At 35.6% G+C, this 19,287-nt stretch overlaps 1 protein-coding gene across 1 annotated transcript in view; it reads right to left on the reverse strand.

The window, feature by feature from the left end:
* Positions 1-405: 405 nt before the first annotated feature.
* The window catches only part of YME1L1 (YME1 like 1 ATPase), a 33,266-nt gene continuing 14,384 nt past the window's right edge, over positions 406-19,287 (reverse strand). The window contains exons 5-19 of the mRNA XM_045533291.1: positions 17,133-17,242; positions 15,663-15,813; positions 15,184-15,267; positions 13,759-13,841; positions 11,753-11,843; positions 9,368-9,520; positions 8,717-8,849; positions 7,888-7,950; positions 7,524-7,636; positions 6,326-6,481; positions 5,007-5,158; positions 3,873-3,999; positions 3,711-3,784; positions 2,881-2,967; positions 406-780 (exon numbers count right to left, since the gene is read on the reverse strand). Of these exons, the coding sequence (XP_045389247.1) occupies positions 637-780; positions 2,881-2,967; positions 3,711-3,784; positions 3,873-3,999; positions 5,007-5,158; positions 6,326-6,481; positions 7,524-7,636; positions 7,888-7,950; positions 8,717-8,849; positions 9,368-9,520; positions 11,753-11,843; positions 13,759-13,841; positions 15,184-15,267; positions 15,663-15,813; positions 17,133-17,242 (1,721 nt within the window). The 3' untranslated portion in view covers positions 406-636. The remainder of the gene's footprint in view (positions 781-2,880; positions 2,968-3,710; positions 3,785-3,872; positions 4,000-5,006; positions 5,159-6,325; positions 6,482-7,523; positions 7,637-7,887; positions 7,951-8,716; positions 8,850-9,367; positions 9,521-11,752; positions 11,844-13,758; positions 13,842-15,183; positions 15,268-15,662; positions 15,814-17,132; positions 17,243-19,287) is intronic.

Consider the following 19,287-nt stretch of genomic DNA (forward strand, 5'->3'; position numbering starts at 1 on the left):
GCAGTCTGACTCCACAAAGAACATGAAAAAATGCATGCTACATTTTTAAAAGGTTGTAATCATTTAAAGTCTGATTGTACCTATATATTTACAATTCTGTAATCTCCTATCTTTAAAAAACCATTTTACATGTGGTCCATCTGGAGCACAATTAATGGATCTTAATTAAGTCTCCAGTAATGTACATAGAAAGATGATTTACCAACAAAAAAGCCATAATTTCATTATCAAAGACAAATGGCCCTAAAAAGAGAAAAAGATAATCCTTGAACAACTTTAGCTTGTAAATTAAAATACTCCCCAGGAGCTAACGGCACCATTTTTATTCACTTCTAGCAAAGTAACCAACCATAAAATCATTACTCACTTTCAACTCAATAACTGATTGACATTTCTCAAATGAGCTATTTTCAATCCTGATAGTTTTTATTTTTTAAAAATGTATTTGCTATAGGTTGCTAATTTGCAACAGGTGTCATCATGAGGGTAGCCAAAACCAGATAAACGTGAAGTGTCGCACACCCTTGAATTACGCCAAGTCAAGAACTGGAGGGGAAAGCACTGCAAAAAGAGACTACTATAATGTTACTTATATTCTTACAATAAAACCAGCAATGCACCATGTCAAGAGAGTTATCATCTCACTTCCAATTTCTTCCCCTCAAGAACAATTTGAATCTCTTTGGCATCCAAAGTCTCATAGGTCAGTAAAGCTTCTGCGAGATTCTTATGCTCTTTTGCATGAGTTTTCAAGATATGTTTTGCTCGTTCATATGAGTCCTGAAACAGAAAAGCAGATATGTAAGAGGCAGAAAATGTAGGGGAAACAAAACTCATACTCAATGGGAAAAAAAATAAAAACTTTATGTACTCTAAAAAATGTGAAATTATTAATAGTTGATTTATATTTATAAAAGTAGTTAAAAGCCTGGTTCTAGAGTATAGATACTTTGGCAACATAACAGAAGTAGCAAGGAAAAGGAAATAAACATCTGGGAAGGCAGAGCCCTCCTCTTCTGAAATGCTTTCTAAACCTTTCCGGTGTACAGACTTTAAATATCCTTAACTACTTCTTTTACCTCCTTAAACTAATCAAAGCCTGGCTTCTCCTGCCAAGATTGCTTTCCCTAAGCCCTCTCAAGTGCTATTTATTCGCTCTCATCCCAGATCCTTCAGGGTGAAGAGGTGAGCTCTTTGTTCCCATCACCATTTCCACACCATCACTAACCCACCCTCTTGTATAAAGCATTGTTCTTTGAAGACCAAACCACTTAACTGAAGCCCTAACTCCCTTCATTGTGCCATCTCACAAACACCCTGATTACACTCTTCATTCACTAAAGACCTCAGCACTCACCTCGGTCTTCCTCTTTCATTCCAAGACCTGCCTTAATGGATGGGTAATTTCAATATCCAAATGGAATATATAGCCAACCTCTCCACTAGGGTCCAGATATCATATCTATTTCTAACTCGAAATCTTTACTAAGATTCCTCCAATTCAACATGTATAAATTGAACTCATGGAGCCAGGCACGGTTGTGTGTTCCTGCATTTCCAGCTCCTGGGGAGGCTATAGTGGGAGGAACGCTTGAACCCAGGAGTTCAAGTCCAGCCTGGGTTGGCCGGGCACAGATGCTGAACGCCTGTAATCCTAGCACTTTGGGAAGACAAGGCAGGAGGATCGCTTGAGGCCAGGAGTTCAAGTCTAGCCTGGGGAACATAGTAAGACCTCATCTCTGAAAACAAAAAAAAGAAAAAACTGCACTCATGATGTATCTACTCCCATTCTCAGCTGAGTTTAGTCTCCAGTTTCTTCACTGAATGGCACAATCATACAGTTATATGAGGCAGGAAACACCTTTAACTTTTCTCTCAGCCCTCACATCCAAAACATCACGAAGATATACTGATTCTCCTACATTAGTGTCTCTTGAACCAACTCACATCTCCATTTCCATTCTCACCAACCGAATCCGATTGTTCATTTAGCATACCTGGATTACCACAGTACCCACTAGCTCAGCCCACTGACTCTACTCTTACATATTCCTTTATCCTAATCTGTAATCGACCCTGTAGCCCAAGGGAACTTTGTTATTTTTTATTCTGTATTACTCTCAGCACATACACAGTGCTGAGCACAAAGCAAATAATAATCAATCAATCAACAAATAACAGTATTTGTTGAATAAATACATGTCAGAGTGGGAAAACAAGAGACACAGAGACGCAATAAACAATGTCCCTATTCTAAAACTTCTTATGGTTTTCCAGCTAAAGTGGGACCGAAATTTTTTTTTTTTTTTTTTGAGACAAAGTCTCGCTCTGTTGCTCGGGCTAGAGTGCCGTGGCGTCAGCCTAGCTCACAGCAACCTCAAACTCCTGGGCTCAAGCAGTCCTTCTGCCTCAGCCTCCTGAGTCGCTGGGACTACAGGCATGCGCCACCATGCCCGGCTAATTTTTCTATATATATGTTTTTAGCTGTCCACATAATTTTTTTCTATTTTTAGTAGAGATGGGGTCTCGCTCTTGCTCAGGCTGGTCTCGAACTCCTGACCTCAAGCGATCTTCCCGCCTCAGCCTCCCAGAGTGCTAGGATTATAGGCGTGAGCCACCACGCCCAGCCAGGACTGAAATTTCTTAACCACAAATGTAACTATTCTTAGCCCAGAATCAGAATAAAATAAGACCCAGTTCATGAGCAGAGGTTCCTTAATAACAGAGTAAATCACTGCTGCAGTGATACACCTACTATCTTTATGTTACAGAGTCATGTTGCTAATGAACAGAGACATCATTTCTCTCATTTTTTTAAGCACCTATTTAGGCATATTGTATCTACAAAAATAAATAAGCATAGAAAAATATTTTTATTACCCTTAGAAGGATTCTTATTTCTTGTTCAATAGCAGATTGAGTTTCTGGACTCAGTTTCCCTGTATCACTGTAGGTCATAACTCCAAGCTAAAACCAAAGAGAAGAAAGTAGTTGAACACAAAAAGCCCCAAAACACCAACAAAATTAACAGAGAAAGTACTATCCTATGTGTAAGGAAACAAATACCATGGGGGACAAAAAAGAAATATCATATAAATGTGCATCTGAGGGTGAGGAAATGTCATCATTCTTCTGACAGTGTAAAGTCTAAAAGCAAAATACTGATAGTATACATGAGAGAGAAAATTTAAAATCATTTTAAGTCTGGTTCTGAACCTTGGCAGCCATTTCAAATCCAGAAATCCAGAATTCAGAGCACAGAAGTGCTTCAAGGAGCCACAACAATGACGTACGAATGTCAAATACATGGAAAGGGTAAAGTAAGCAAGCTCAGAAAGCAGGCTCTTTTTTTGCCATACGAAAAGGCTAAAAAATTTACTTTCTTCTACTATTTGGCTAACTCATAAAGTTATAGTTACTGTTTGAGCAGCTAATTCTGAGCAGCTAAAAGAGTGCTGTATTTTTGTTACTCAGAATAACATTTACAATAATGTTCAGAAACAGTCTGAAATCCATTTGGAATGAGGCAGGGAAAAAGTAAATATTATCAATTTATAATCGGAATTTACAATAATGTTGAGAAACAGTCTCAAATCCATTTGGAATGAGACAGAGAAAAAGTAAATGTTATCAATTTATAATTGGAACCATCTCTCAAAGAGACCTGTGGCACAAGAGTTATACATGAAAAGATTAAAATTAGCTATTACCTTTTCACTCATTCCAAATTTGGTAACCATTCGCTTTGCTATTTTAGTTGCATTATCAAAATCACTGGAAGCACCTAAAATAAAATAAATAGATAACAATTTTTAAAAATATCTTTAACCCTACAAACACAGTTTCAACCAAAGCCCTTCTTTCAAGCAAACCTGTTGTAATATGGTCAGTTCCAAATATAAGCTCCTCTGCTACTCTTCCTCCCATACTAACATCCATTTGTGCAAGCAGCTGTGCTCTAGTTTCATTCCATCTGTCATTCTCAGGCAACAGAGACACCTAGACAATTAAAAAATAATTAGATAAGTAAAGAAAGAAATTCAGATAAAGTTCTGAAATTCTTATATTAAAAACCAGAATTATCATTTAGCTCTCACTAAAGTACTTAATATCAGGATGCTAAAAGCTGAACAGAATGGTCATTGAGTAATTAATGACAAAACCAACAATTTAGAAAATAAAAAATTTCTTATAAAGCAAAAGGGCATTTTATAAACAATAGGGCAACAACAGGACAGTTTTTGCCCAAGTTGCACAGACATGTTTCAAATGTCTACAATTTGAAAGATAACGAAACTTGTACTAAATGACAAAAATCTTACAAAAACTACTGAATCTATTACTATAACACATAATTTCTCTTTTTGGGGAGCACAGCAATTAGTTAGATATTCAAGAATTATAGGCTAGGCGCGGTGGCTCACGCCTGTAATTCTAGCACTCTGAGAGGCCGAGGCGGGTGGATTGCTCGAGGTCAGGAGTTCAAGACCAGCCTCAGCAAGAGCGAGACCCCATCTCTACTAAAAATAGAAAGAAATTATCTGGCCAACTAAAATATATATACAGGAAAAATCAGCTGGGCATGGTGGAGCATGCCTGTAGTCCCAGCTACTAGGGAGGCTGAGGCAGCAGGATCGCTTAAGCCCAGGAGTTTGAGGTTGCTGTGAGCTAGGCTGACGCCACGGCACTCACTCTAGCCCGGGCAACACAGCGAGACTCTGTCTCAAAAAAAAAAAAAAGAATTATAGTTAGCTCCCACTTGTCAATTGAAGTTCACAGTGTAAATAAATATGTAACATGAAAAAGATTTAAAGAATACTCTATTAACAGAAAACTTTCACAAATGTCTGATTTCCAGATGATTCAGGAAGTATAAGAAGAAAAGTATCAAAAACCATAGGAAGTAGTTGAATTTTCTTTCTAAATGCTTAAATCAGCGATTTCCTCCATAAGCTTCTGGGAAGCTCTTCTTGAAAACAAAGAAAAAAAATGACAAAAAAACTTACATGTCCAAGTGTTGGCCCTCGAGGCATGATTGTCGCTTTGTTGATAGGCATTGCATCTTTTGTATAATATGCAATAATAGCATGACCAGATTCATGATACGCTGTGATGGTTTTGTTTTTGTTATCAATTTCCACACTTCTTCTTTCAGGCCCTAAGATAAAAATGTAATGAAGTAAAAAATACTCCATTAGAAAGGTATATTTAAATCAATGACACCCATTTTCATTTCCAAATGAAACACAGGTGCCCTCCCTCTCCACGTGTTCCATGTATATGGATTCAGCCAGCTGGGGATCAAAGATATTTGGGGCGCGGAAAATGATAAAAATAATACAAATAAAGACCAATACAGTGTAACAACTATTTACATAGCATTGATATTGTATTAGGTATTACTAGTAATCTAACAATGCTGTAAAGTATCTGGGAGGATATGCATAAGTTATATGCAAATAGTAGGCCATTTTATATGAGAGACGTGAGCATCCTTGATTTCTGGTATCCATGGAGCTCCTGGAATCAATGCCCTCATGGATTCCAAAGGGACACTGAGGGATGACTGTATCTGATAAAAAAGTAATATAAGAAAAAAAATTTTCCTTGAAGCCATTCTTAGAGTAACATAATTTAATATTAATAAATATTTTAAACACAGTAAAAAGTTTAAAAAAATGGGTAGAATTCCCTGTACAACACAACCTATAATAATGTTATCTGCAAACAAAAATGGTCAAAACTATCACCTTAATTTTTCCATCAAAAGGGAGAACCTTACAGGAATGTCATAACTAACCTGTTTTTAAGCCAATCCAAGATTTAAAATTAAACACAATATAATTGAAATTAACCATTCCTTTTATCAGTTATTGTTCAAGAGGAAATCTAAGGGTAATTATATAAGATACTCGAATATATTTGTTCTGTAAGAGGCCAAATTGTGCTATTTTCAACTATAAATTTTCATGTTCCCAAAACTGTTCCTTTTCTAAACCTTTTCTCTTTTCAGTCAGTAAAAAAGGTCTTCTCAGAAAAAGATAAAACTAATGAATGTGCCACACTATAAAATCAGCTCTACATCACTGACAAGATGGGTCTTGTTAAGAAAATGTTACTGTTTATTGGAATTTGACTCTCAAACTGGGAATTTATGAAATTATTCATTGCAAATCTTGAATACCCAGACACTTAAGTGTTAGAGTAAGATTAGATTCAACAATGTCATGGCTTTAGCTGTCTGAATACAATACCTGCTTAAAAAAAACAAAGAATTTATTATGTAACATAATGAAAAGAGACCGAAAAAAAAAAAAAAACCTACCCATTAGAATTTTGTCTTTTGAAAACTCTAGTTCCTTCATTGTTACCATTTCTTTTCCATCAACAGCTGCCTTTAATGCAGCTTGGTTCACAAGATTCTCCAACTCTGCTCCAGAAAAGCCAACAGTACCCCGAGCTATGATCTCTGGATCAACCGCTAATGTAAAAAGAAAACACAATAGTTAACAGTCCAAAACAGCTAAAAGAAAGCTCATCACAAACAACTCAGGGTCCAAAGAAAAAGACATTTATTCTCAGCCATAATTTATTTACCATAAAACTTAAATAAACTTAATTCATGAAAATTCCTAGGGAAAAAAGCCCAAACATACTACTGAGATTGGCATTGGGACAAATCACAAAAGGTCTTAAATGTAAATAACTTTGTGAAAAACAATGAAATGTGGAGCTGCCTTATATAAATTAGAAACTTCAAATATGACCTATATTGTTACTACCCTAAACACAAACTGAAAAACCATATTCAGAGACAACATTCTGTTCTACGAATTTCAACTTGAAATAAGTTGGACATAAAAGCTCCCCTTATTACAGGAAACACATTTAGTTTTATGAATTAATACAGCTATTTCTCAAAATACTACAGCTTTAACAGCTTTATTCATTGTTCAAGTGTGTCCAGAATATCTCTATGTGTTTTGTTTTATAGTTGGCTTTCCTCCCTTTTGGCCCCAAACTGACTACATCATCATCCACTGTTTATAGAGCTTTTTCTATTACTATGTATTACACATTCAACTCAAAAAAGTGTGTACATATATTAATCTTCAAGTATTATCTGTCTGAATACTCTAAAAAAATCCTTTGTTTGGAAACAGGATTCAAAGCAATACAATCTTTTGGGTACACACTAAGGAATGAGTTTTCTTATTTTTATTCTGTAGATGCTGGGTCTTGCTCTGTCACCCATGGTGTAGTACGGTGGCATAATGATTGCTCACTGCAGCCTCCAACTCCTGGGCTCAAGTGATCCCCCTGCCTCACCATACTGAGTAGTTGGGACTACAGGAATAAGCCACTGTGCCATGGCTTAGGCAAGGACATATAAATGAAGAGAAAAGGACGTAAAAATGAACTGGTCTTTTAATATATTTATCATATAAGCAACACAATGGGGCAAATGGATATATTACCATTTTATAGAGGTAATAATGTTTGTATTAAAGAATTCAACTTACACTGATCAAACTTTATTTTATTGAGATACCACTTTAAAATTTCTCTTCGACCTCTTACATCTGGCCTTGGAACTGTAACTTGCATGTCAAAACGACCAGGACGAATTAAGGCACTAAAGGAAGAATGCAAGGGGAGAACATAAATTAATAAACTGACTATGCTAAAATTCAAATTCAACAAGACTGACATACTAAAAACATGAGGGGAAGACAATGGCAGACAGAGTTTTGAACACAAATTTTCAGTTTCTGGACATTCTGTAATAAATGAAATCATACAATGTGATCTTTTATAATGGGATTCATTTAGCATGATCTTAGAGCATGTAACAGTACTTCACAAAAGTTTTATTTTAATACTTACTTATCTAATGCCTCTGGGAAGTTTGTGGCTCCAATGATGATAACACCTTCATTGGGTTTAAAACTATTGAGGGAAAAAAAAAAGAGTACCTTTTCACTGAAAATACAAGCATAGCATACATACAGCAATGCTTGATATAATATTGTTTATTATCAATCGTAATAACAGCCAAGAAAAGGCATTGATAATAAACTACTAATCATCTCTAATTACATATCTTCACAATACCTGATCTACTAGGGAAAAGATACCTTGACATGAAAAGCTTGGGGGTCTGATTAATTTTTGAAAAATGACTTTCAAGCACATTAATTCAATTCATTCACTCCCAGACTTCCCATTTCGTTTCAAAATGCCTTGCATCAACTTGGAGATAATTCCTTCAAAGCAATGCTACCTCTTGCTTCTTATATTATGAACACTGATGTAAGTTTTAAATCTACCACAACACTCAAAACTACTCATAAATTGTGTAGAAACCAGCATACATGCCCTTTACTTCTTCAAATAGAATACCAGGTTCAGCTAAATCACTGATTTTCTATCATAAGTATAGCAAGTGAATAAAGGTATAAATATCACAAATTAAATCAGAGAAGTTTATATTTAAATACCCAATTAGTAACAAAAACAATACACTACTAAGAGAATAGCCTGTCTTGACTTCTTACATGAGGGACTATCCTATTTCCTATGCACGTAACGTGTCTCATATCTCTGGAATGTTGTCAAAGGCTTTACAGGAACTATTTGCATAAGATCAACTATACAGGGTATCGAATGCTACAAGGCATCATCATATTCTATGAAGAAAGGAAAACTCAATTACCCATCCATTTCAGCAAGAAGCTGATTTATAGTCTGCCTTGAATATGGATGCATTGGAGATTCAATTCTCTTCCCACCAACAGAATCTAATTCATCAATAAATATAACACAAGGAGCATTTGCTTTCGCTTCCCCTAAGAAAACAAAAAAAGATCCCAGTAAGTTACAAGAAATCAATACTTTTCAAACAAAAACAGATAAATATTAACCTGCAAGACTGTTTTTTTACTGATTTAAGAATAGTAGCCTGGGGGTGGAGAGTGGGAACTATACCAACAAGAATGATATAAAATAAAAACAACTGGGTATTCATTTTTCCTAGCTGTACAAGTATCATATACAAACAGGATTGAGGCCAGTTACTCCTTAATTACATACTAAACAATCAATGAATAAAATGAAAAAAAGCTAGGAGTGTTCTGCAGTTCTTAATGTCATCTTGCACCTTCCAATAGCTCTTGTGATAAGTCCAACTTTTAAAACAGGAAGACAGTTCTCTTTTAGCTCGTATATGAAGTTACCTAAAACCAGGACCCCACAATGTCTACTTCAGCTGACTGTCAATCAAAAGCAATTAGCAAAAAAGGGTAATACATTCTTCCCCTAAAATTAGAAAAACTCAGCATTTTATAAAAGATACAGCAAAACGTACTAAAAAGATTTCTGATTCGGCTGGCTCCCACACCCACAAACATCTCATCAAATTCTGATCCAGAGGCATAATAAAAAGGAACATCAGCTTCTCCTGCCACAGCTCGGGCAAGAAGTGTCTTTCCTGTCCCTGGTGGTCCAACTAAAAGAATGCCTAAAAGAAAAAGAAAACAAGAATGATTGAAATTGTTTTTTTAAAAATCCTTTGATATGAATTTATAAAAAATTATTAATTTATGTAATTTGGAAGTTGAAGGCACACTAATAACCAATATTTAGAAACAAAGCAGAACATATTTCTCTCTGCTAATGATCCACTTTAGAATCTTCTCCAAAACTAATTTTCCTACATCATTTAAATATTGCTTACATACCAACAACACACAAGAGAGGACAAATTCTTGAGTCAAAGCAATATAAACCCATTTATTACTAAATAAGTAGGAGAAATTCAACAGAAAGAGATTGAAAGACTAAACAAACAAATGTAATGCATGAAACTTGATTTGATGCTTTTTCATTAAAAACAAAGAAATTCTAAGGACATTTGGTGAAAATTCAAATAAAAGACCAGAGAGGACATGATGTTAAGGAAATGGCATTACTTTTCTTTGGTGGGATAAGATTATTGTGTTTACTTAGGATAATGTCCATATTCTGAAGTGATGTAATAATGAAGTATTTAGATGTAAAGTAGATGATGTTTACAGTTTTCTTTCAAATGTTCAGGGGAGAAAAATACACACACACACACACACACATACACACACACACAGAGAGAAAGCAAATATGACAAAATGTTAACAAGTGCTGAGTCTGAGGGGATAGTATATGGATGTTAATTATACTATGCTTGAAGGTTTTCCATGTTCGAAAATTTTCATAATACCAGCAAGTTTTTCATATTAGTTTGAAAAACAGAAAGAGGAAGACTGTAACTACTTCTGTGGTTTTAAACTCACTGTATGATATTATAGCATTGATTTAATAAATGTGCCCTCAAGTAGTAAAGGGTCATGCAACCCATCTCACATACTGCTTACCTCTCAGTAGAGATATTTGAAAGCACAAAATAAGCTTTAAAAAGGAGTGTTTTTTTTTGTTTTTTTTGTTTTTGAGACAGAGTCTCATTCTGTTGCCCGGGCTAGAGTGCCATGGCATCATCCCAGCTCACAGCAACCTCAAACTCCAGGGCTCAAGCAATCCTTCTGCCTCAGCCTTCCAAGTAGCTGGGACTACAGGTATGTGCCACCATTCCTGGCTAATATTTTCTATGTACTTTTAGTTGTCCAGATAATTGCTTTCTATTTTTTAGTAGAGACAGGGTCTTGCTCTTGCTCAGGCTGGTCTCAAACTCCTGACCTTGAGTGATCCTCCCGCCTTGGCCTCCCAGAGTGCTAGGATTACAGGCGTGAGCCACCGCACCTGGCCAAGGAGTGTCATTCTTTAACTCAGCAATTCTACTTCAAGAAATTTTTTTCTAAGGAAATAATTAAGCATATGGGCAAAGCCTTGAGTTAAAATGATCACCACAGTGCTATTTTTAATAGCATAAACCTGGAAACCATAAGAAAGTCAACATAAATGGTTAGATAAATTATAATACAACCATAAATTAGAAAGACACCATGAAGTCATTAAAAATCATGTTTAGCAACTGTGAGAAAACATCAGACAAAGCCAAACTGAGGAACATGCTATAAATTGTCTATACTCTTTGCTGTTGTAAAGATCATGAAGGACTTTCTTCTCCCCGCCTTCCACAAAAAGGCTGAGGAGCTATTCCATATTAAAGAAAAAACTCCATGTTAAGTGTGATCCCAGATTGGGTACTGAACCGGGGCAGGCACTGGCAGTGAGAGAGACACTACAAAGCATACCGGAATTGGAACAAATGCTGACATCTGAATATGGCTGGGAATTTGGTAATGGTTTTGTATATATGTTGAACTTCCTGATTTTAATATTAACAATTATTCCTGGAGTTTTATGTACAAGAATATCTTTATTCTTAGGAAATACACACTTGGGAGTGATTATGTCTACACTTTGCTCTCAAATGGTTAAAAAAATTTAAGTAATAAAGAGATAAAGTGAATGGAACAAATGTTAAGATGGAACAGATCGTTAAAAATTGGTTAGGCTGGGTTAAGGATATGAAGAGCACTCTTTGTACTATTCTTGTAACTTTACTAGAAGTTTGTAATTATGTAAAAATTTTAAGTACCAGAAAAGGTTGTAGAACTATATGTGCAGAATGAGCATCTATTTTGCAAAACAGCAATTGAGAACTAAACTTTAATCAGTTAAAATCTAATGAAATTAAATTAGTAATATATTACAGCATTTTTTGACACCAAATCATGGTAAAGGGAAGATACCTTACCTTTTGGAAGTTTACCTCCCAGCACAGTAAACTTTTGTGGATTTTTCAAGAATTCAACAACTTCCTGTAATTCTTGTTTAGCTTCCTCCACCTAAAATAACACAATTTACCAAACAATTTAAAATGATGGTTAGATTTTATTCGCTAATTCTGGCTTCTTGCTTGAAAATCATAAATTTAATTTGGGTATGGAATTAACTTGGCCTTCTCTTTGTTTCAGTGACGGAAGTACACAAAAATGCCCCCTCAAACACACACAGGGTTTTCTCCTGACCATTATTTCCAATAACGCAGTCTCCTTACCATCCCAACAAAAATCATGCTAAACTTCTTCCATTTTCTCACTGAGAAGACAGAAGCCAAGTATATTGTACAGGGTTAAAAAGAAACTACCTGGCCGGGCGCGGTGGCTCACGCCTGTAGTCCTAGCACTCTGGGAGGCCGAGACGGGTGGATCGCTCGAGGTCAGGAGTTCAAGACCAGCCTGAGCAAGAGCGAGACTCCGTCTCTACTAAAAATAGAAAGAAATTATCTGGCCAACTAAAATATATATAGAAAAAAAAATTAGCCGGGCATGGTGGCTCACGCCTGTAGTCCCAGCTACTCGGGAGGCTGAGGCAGTAGGATTGCTTAAGCCCGGGAGTTTGAGGTTGCTGTGAGCTAGGCTGATGCCACGGCACTCACTCTAGCCAGGGCAACAAAGTGACACTCTGTCTCAAAAAAAAAAAAAAAGAAAAGAAACTACCTGAAGAGGAGGAGCATACTAAAACACGGAACCCATCTTTAGGTCAAAGGGCATTCAGAAAATCTAAAATTAAGGTCAGAATTGCCTTATATTTCTTGAAATTTTCCAGAAATGTTTCCTGGAAATATCAGAATTTATTTATTTTTTGGTGAGACAGTCTCACTCTTGTCCCCCTAGGTAGAGTACAGTGGCATCAGCCTAGCTCACAGCAACCTCAAAATTCCTGGGGTGAAGTTATCCTCCTGCACATGCCAGGATGCCTGGCTAATCTTTCTATTTTCAGTAGAGATGGGGTCTCACTCAGTCAGGCTGGTCTCTAACTCCTGATCTCAAGGGATCCTCCCGCCTTGGCCTCCCAGAGTGCTAGGATTACAGGCGTGAGCCACTGTGCCCGGCCATATTCTGTTTCTTGAGGTAGGTACTAATAATATAAACATGCTCACTATGCAAAAATTTATTGAGATATACATTTATGATTTGTGCACTTTTTTGTGACTATGTTAAAGTTCAATAAAACTTATGGCTAAAAAAGATTTGGCTGGTTTACTAAAAGAGCACATTTTTACAAAGCATTAAAAGATGTACATGTACTAAGACTAAAATACTTTTAGTCAAAATAATGGATAAAATGCCAACTTTAAACTGTTAAGAATGAAAAAAGAAATTAAAGATAATTTACTACGCATATAAACTATATTCTCTCCCCAACTTCTGTGGCAAGACAATTCCAAATTGAGGAATACACGATCTATTGAGAAAAAAGGATTAAGGGGATCAAGTCATGAAGTTATTAGAAGCCCTTAGGAATATTTTTAAGGCTGTATATAAAAGTATGCCTATATAACCTCCTGCACTGGCCTCCCAAAGTGCTGGGATTACAGGCATGAGCCACCATGTATCGGCCAGATGTATTAACTGTCTATTATATGCCAACCACATACGTTATCTGTGAGAATCTAATTTGCTCAAGGTCACAGACAATAAACATAAAGATAAAATTGAAACCTTAGTCTGCTTTATTCTTACATCCACATTCATTCTACTATAGCCATGTTGCTCCTCCACAAATCAATACTAATCCCTGTCATGGAACAAGATATGATCCTCTGCTATTATCATTTACCCCAAAATATCAAAGTTTCAAATACTTCAGGATGCAATTTTACCAATTCCAGAATAACCTTCAGAATCAAGTATTGACCTTTTATAGAATACCAGTTAGATAGTGTATGATGAAGGCAAGCAAATTATCTTAACTTACTCCTTTTACGTGTTCAAAGGTGACATTTTTCATCTGCACAGGATCTACTGCAGAATCAAGCCCAGTTGTCGTCCGGAAGCGGACTAAAGGGAAGAAAAGAAATGTTTACACTTGATAGAGTAATAACATGCCAACCATCCGATTTTTCAGAGGCAAGAAAGCAAAACCTAGAAAACTTAAATATCTGAGAGTCCTAAGTTCCCATCTTAAATCAGAGTGAGGAGCAGAAACTAGGTCTTTGGATTTCTAAACCACATTCAAGGAGTAAATAATTCAAATTAAAAAGACATGTCTGTACTTTCCAGTTAAAATCAAGAATTATTTTCCTCTTCTCTTTGTAATATTGAATGATAGAAATCTTAAATCAATGATTCTCAAACTGGTGTGAATAAAAATCACTTAAGAAAAATGTTAAAATGCAGGTCCCCCGGTCATGGTGCAGATTTATGGTTTGTAGACTTAAGAAAAGGCCCAGGAGAGTTTGCATTTTTAACAAGCACCCTTGATGATTCTGATACAACTGGTCACAGACCTACACTTGGAACTATACTGCCTCAAAAAACTGGCACACTCATTTAGAAACAAATGAGGCTTAAAAGATGTCACCTTTCATGTAGTCTTCTTTCTCTGACAACTGTTATTACTTGTCCTCAAACAATATATTAGTAATGATATCATTAAGTATAAGAGAGGACAAGTTTGGTAAGAGAGTAAAATATTTGAGACCACCTTTGGCAAACTATTACAAGTCTCTCCCACTGGCGTAAAAGCTTCCAAAACAGGGCAGTTGTACATAAGTGAGGAAACAGTAATTTCTAATTTCCTCAGAAGAAGCCCAAAATACTGTCATTAAGATAGACTGAAATGTAGAATAAAAAATAAGTGGGCAAAAATACCGGGTGAAAAAGAAATGCTTAACACATTGAGAACGTAAGTTCAGAGCAAATATAAAACTCGGTTCTAAAATGGACACTGACAGTTTTAGCCCACCAAAGCATTTTTTAAAGATTCATATAGATCCTTAATCATAAAGAGATCATAGGGTAAAAACTGAATAGTAGTTAAAAAAAGTAATTGGAACCATTTAAACCTGACATTTTTACTTTACTTCAGATAAACAAACTGAAAAAAAAAAGCGGGGGGGGGGGGTCATTTAATGTAATTTTAAGAAAAATTTCAATTTATTAATATTTGAAATAGAAGACCATTACTTTCTATTGCTATTATAAAATTCTTCTATATAACTTTTAAATTTTGTAATTGGACACATATCATTTTCTAAAAATGCTGGGAAATTAGTAGGAATGAAAGCCTAGATAGTATAACTATAAACATTAATGTTTTCTTTATCTTAGACTAACCATGAAATGGAAAAAGATATTTAAAGCATAAAAAATTAACAAGCCAGATAAAAATATATTTTACCAGATAAAAATGGATTTTTTAGAAGTCCATATATGCCAAATAGGAGCAGAACAAAGAGAATCAGACGGGTTCGTCTTAGGGAATCTAGAAGAGAAAGTAAAAGCCTTAAATCAAAGGGCATTAATGAAATATGACAGCTCAATGAAATAGAAATATTAGTTTATTGTTGATAATCATATTTCATCCACACGCAATCTTGGAATATGTCATTCTTTTGCACAATTGCTATAATTTGCTTTCAGGGTGGAAAAACTTCATGAAGTCACATGCTTCTGCCCTTTAATTTGGTATTTCTCTTGAGAAGGTGAAACTGTCAGCAGTATTTCCATTTCCATACAGGTTAAGTTACAAATATAGTGGAATATAACCAGTGAATTGATGGATGATTTCAGAAGTTATTTTTTACTTACATATAGTCACGTAGGACTATGACCTCCGTTTTATTTTCCTCAAACACAGACAGTGTCAAATCAACTTACCATTGGTTTTTTGTGTTAGTGCTTGAGCTTTCAGAAAACCTTCTGCAAAACCAGTTTTAAATGCATCTTGATGAGCTTCAGGTATATTTTTGGTTTTCATGAGTTTGTCCAAGCTCTCAACATCTGATCCTCTGTCCCGCAAAAGAAACCCCTAAATATACAAATAACACAACAGTATTGGTTGACTACATAGGTAGTTACACTCCCCAGCAATATTGCAACCACTCAAAAAATATTCATTAAAATTCTAGAATTTAATTTTTATTGTCAATGTGAAGAAACAGATTAACACTGTACAATGAATTACTTAACCAATGACTAAGAAGCTAACACTAGATCCTATACCTGTATCAATTAATTGATACTATAGAGTGGCATTATTCTCTGTAAGAACACTAACACTTAAAACAGTTAATAGGCCATGTGTTATCTTAGGGTTCTAATGGCTGAATGTTCATACCCTTTTACTTCTGCCAGAGGAAAAAACCTCATTAATTTAGTAAATGTTTACTAAGCACCCTTCATATACCTGGCCTTGTGTAAGTTCTGAAAGTGTAAAGATAAATATTTGAAAGTTTTCAGACTACTGGGGAAAGATACATAAATAACTAAATTTCTTAAATCATTTTGATATTATATTAGAAGTACTATGTATGGTGGTAAAATGAATGTTACCTAAGGAAGATAAGAAAGGCCTTATACAGAAGGGGACACCTAAACCACAAGGAACTAACACTATGAACAATCTGACAAAGGCATGAAACAATAGCCTTTGATGCTTAAGAACTGAGGAAGGCAATCTTACATGACAAGACTTAGATGCCAAGAGAGGAGAACAGGGGAACACACTGGAATATTGAAGAATGAGGATAGAAAAAGGGTAGGTAGAGGCGAAATGATTAAATGCCCTATGTACCAGAATGAAGTTCACAATAAAGCAGAGTAATCAGATCATCATTTGAGAAAGATCCACTGGGTGGCAGTCTACAAACCAGATTGAAGGCAGCAAGACAAGAGGCAAAGAGACTCAATGAGTATTTATTAGAGTAATGCAGGCAAGAAATGGTCATAGCCTATCTATGGCAGTGAACCTGATTTAAGAAATGCTTAGGAAGTTGGAGCAACAGGACTTTGGTGATTAATGGATGTGGGAGGTGAGGAAAGATGGACAAATCTAGATTGATCACCAGGTTTCTAGCTTGGGTAGATGCTGGTCATTAACATAGAGAACACCTAAACAGGTATAGGTTGGTGGGGGAAAAAAAATCGGAGGCAAATGTCTAACAAGTGGAGAGACAAGTCTACTGTCCAGAAGAGTTATAGTGATTACACAGGTCATTAATCCCTTATCATAAGTGGAAGGAAGGCAGAAAATCTATCTGCCAACAAAAATCACATACTGAAGGTCCTCGCTGTTTCTGTAACTTGAAAATATTTGCTTTTTGGAACATATCAAAAAAGTCTAATTACCTTCACGAATGATGGTGCTACATTCTGTGTTTCGGCTAATCTTTCAGAGGTGGACTGTAGACGTCGTGTCCTTGATTTCAAAGTTTTAAAACCTCGAGACTGTATAAAAACTGAATAAAACAGTATCATTTAATTTCACTGCAAACTGTTAACAAGAAAAATGCCTAAGATTCTAAAGTCTGACACCATCCCTGTATATCCTAGTTCATCTTATTTTCTGACACAATTCTTTTGCCTGACACCTCAACATGCTTTATATTTTTTCTATCATCCTTTTTTCAAAAAGAACTTTAAACGTTCTATTTATTTCATGTTGATAAAGGAAAAAACAATCAGAGAAGTCAGGGATTTTACAATATAATTTAGAAAACACCATAGCAACTCTGACAAACTATGACATATTTCCAAGAAAAAGCCAAGTAAATAAAATAGACTGAATCTATACAATTAACTTTTACATTTTCTTGGTAATTACAAAGTATTTTTCAAAAAAAGAGGTGAAAGAGTATCAAATAAAAATCAGTGTCTTTTAATTCCTGAAGCCCCAATCCGACTTACCAGAAGTAACCACTGTTAATTCCACAACTACTCTTCCATGCATGCACACACGTGTGCTTTCTAGAAAAATTACTCTACATATTACCCTAGAAATAGCATAATTTTTTGCAATCACCTTCTTTCACTTGAGCTGTATCATGCATATTTTTCAGAACAGGACAATGCATTCAGTTGAATGGCCATTTATGGTTTTCCAATTTATCAGAGTACCACAATTTATTCAACCATTTCCCTTCTATGGACTTTTGTTTCCTGTTTTCTATTACTAGAAATAGTACTGCAGTGAACATTCTTGTACATATATCCTTCAGCAAATTTAGACTAAATTTAGAGTGAGAAAACTGTTTTAAGGTTTGAATTTTGTTTGACACTAACAATCTGTCTTCTAAAAAGGCTATTATCAATTTATGTGCCCACCAATGAATATGACTATCCTTTTCTTCATACCCTTCCCAACACTGGATAATATAAATCTTTTACATTTGTACAAATTTGATGGGCAAAAACAAAAAAAGGTATCTTGTTTCACTTTGTATTTCCCAGGTTACAAGTGTGGGAAAATTTAGAAAGATTCTTTTGTATTTTTATTTCTTTCGTGAACTGACCATTCACATACTTTGCACGTTTTTACTTATTTATAGAATATGTATATTACAGATAGGAATCTTTAGTTATATATATATTAGATGGTTACTTTAATATGTCTTTCTCTTTCAATTATGTGATACAGTAATTTATAAGGTTAATGTAGCTCTTTTTTTTTTTTTTTTTCTTAAAAGATAGGGTCTCACTCTGTTGCCTGGGCTAGAGTGCAGTGGCTTCATCATAGCTTACTACAGCCTCAAACTGCTGGGCTCAAGGGATCTGCCTGCCTCAGCCTCCTGGGACTACAGGTATGTGCCACGACACCCAGCTAATTTTTCCACTTGTACAGATAGGGTCTCACTATATTGCTGAGGCTGGCCTTGAACTCCTGGGCTCAAGCAATCCTCCCACTTTGGCCTCCCAAAGGGCTAGGATTACAAGCATGAGACACTGCACCCTGCCCATACCTTTTAATCTATTGTGTTTTCTGCATTATGATTTGATTAGAGTCCCACTGCTACACTAGGATTTTAAAGGTAGTCTACTTCTAATATTTTCAGTTTTACATTTTGTTTTCAGACCTTATTCTTAATTTTGTTGCATTAATTTATGACAGTACCAGTTTAAATTCTGTTATTTATAATACTAAACTACAGATTTCCATTGCTAAATATCTGTATGTTGATACACTTAAGTAGGGCAAAATCCCCCTCATTAGCATTCTTTTTCAACATGTTCTTAGTTATTCCAAATTAAGTTTAAAATCAACTTTTTGGCCTGGTGCAGTGGCTCATGCCTATAATTTTACCACTCTGGGAGGCTGAGACAGGAGCCAAGAGTTCAAGACCAGCCTGAGTGACAAAATGAGACCCTGTCTCTACCAAAAATAGAAAAATCAGCCAGGTGTAGTGGTGCACACCTATATTCCCAACTACTTGGGAGGCTGAGCCCCCCAGGAGTTTGAGGTTGCAGTGAGCTATGATACCACTGCACTCCAGCCAGGGTAACAAAG

The sequence above is a fragment of the Lemur catta genome, chromosome 1 (assembly GCF_020740605.2).
Source record: "Lemur catta isolate mLemCat1 chromosome 1, mLemCat1.pri, whole genome shotgun sequence".
Taxonomy (NCBI): domain Eukaryota; kingdom Metazoa; phylum Chordata; class Mammalia; order Primates; family Lemuridae; genus Lemur; species Lemur catta.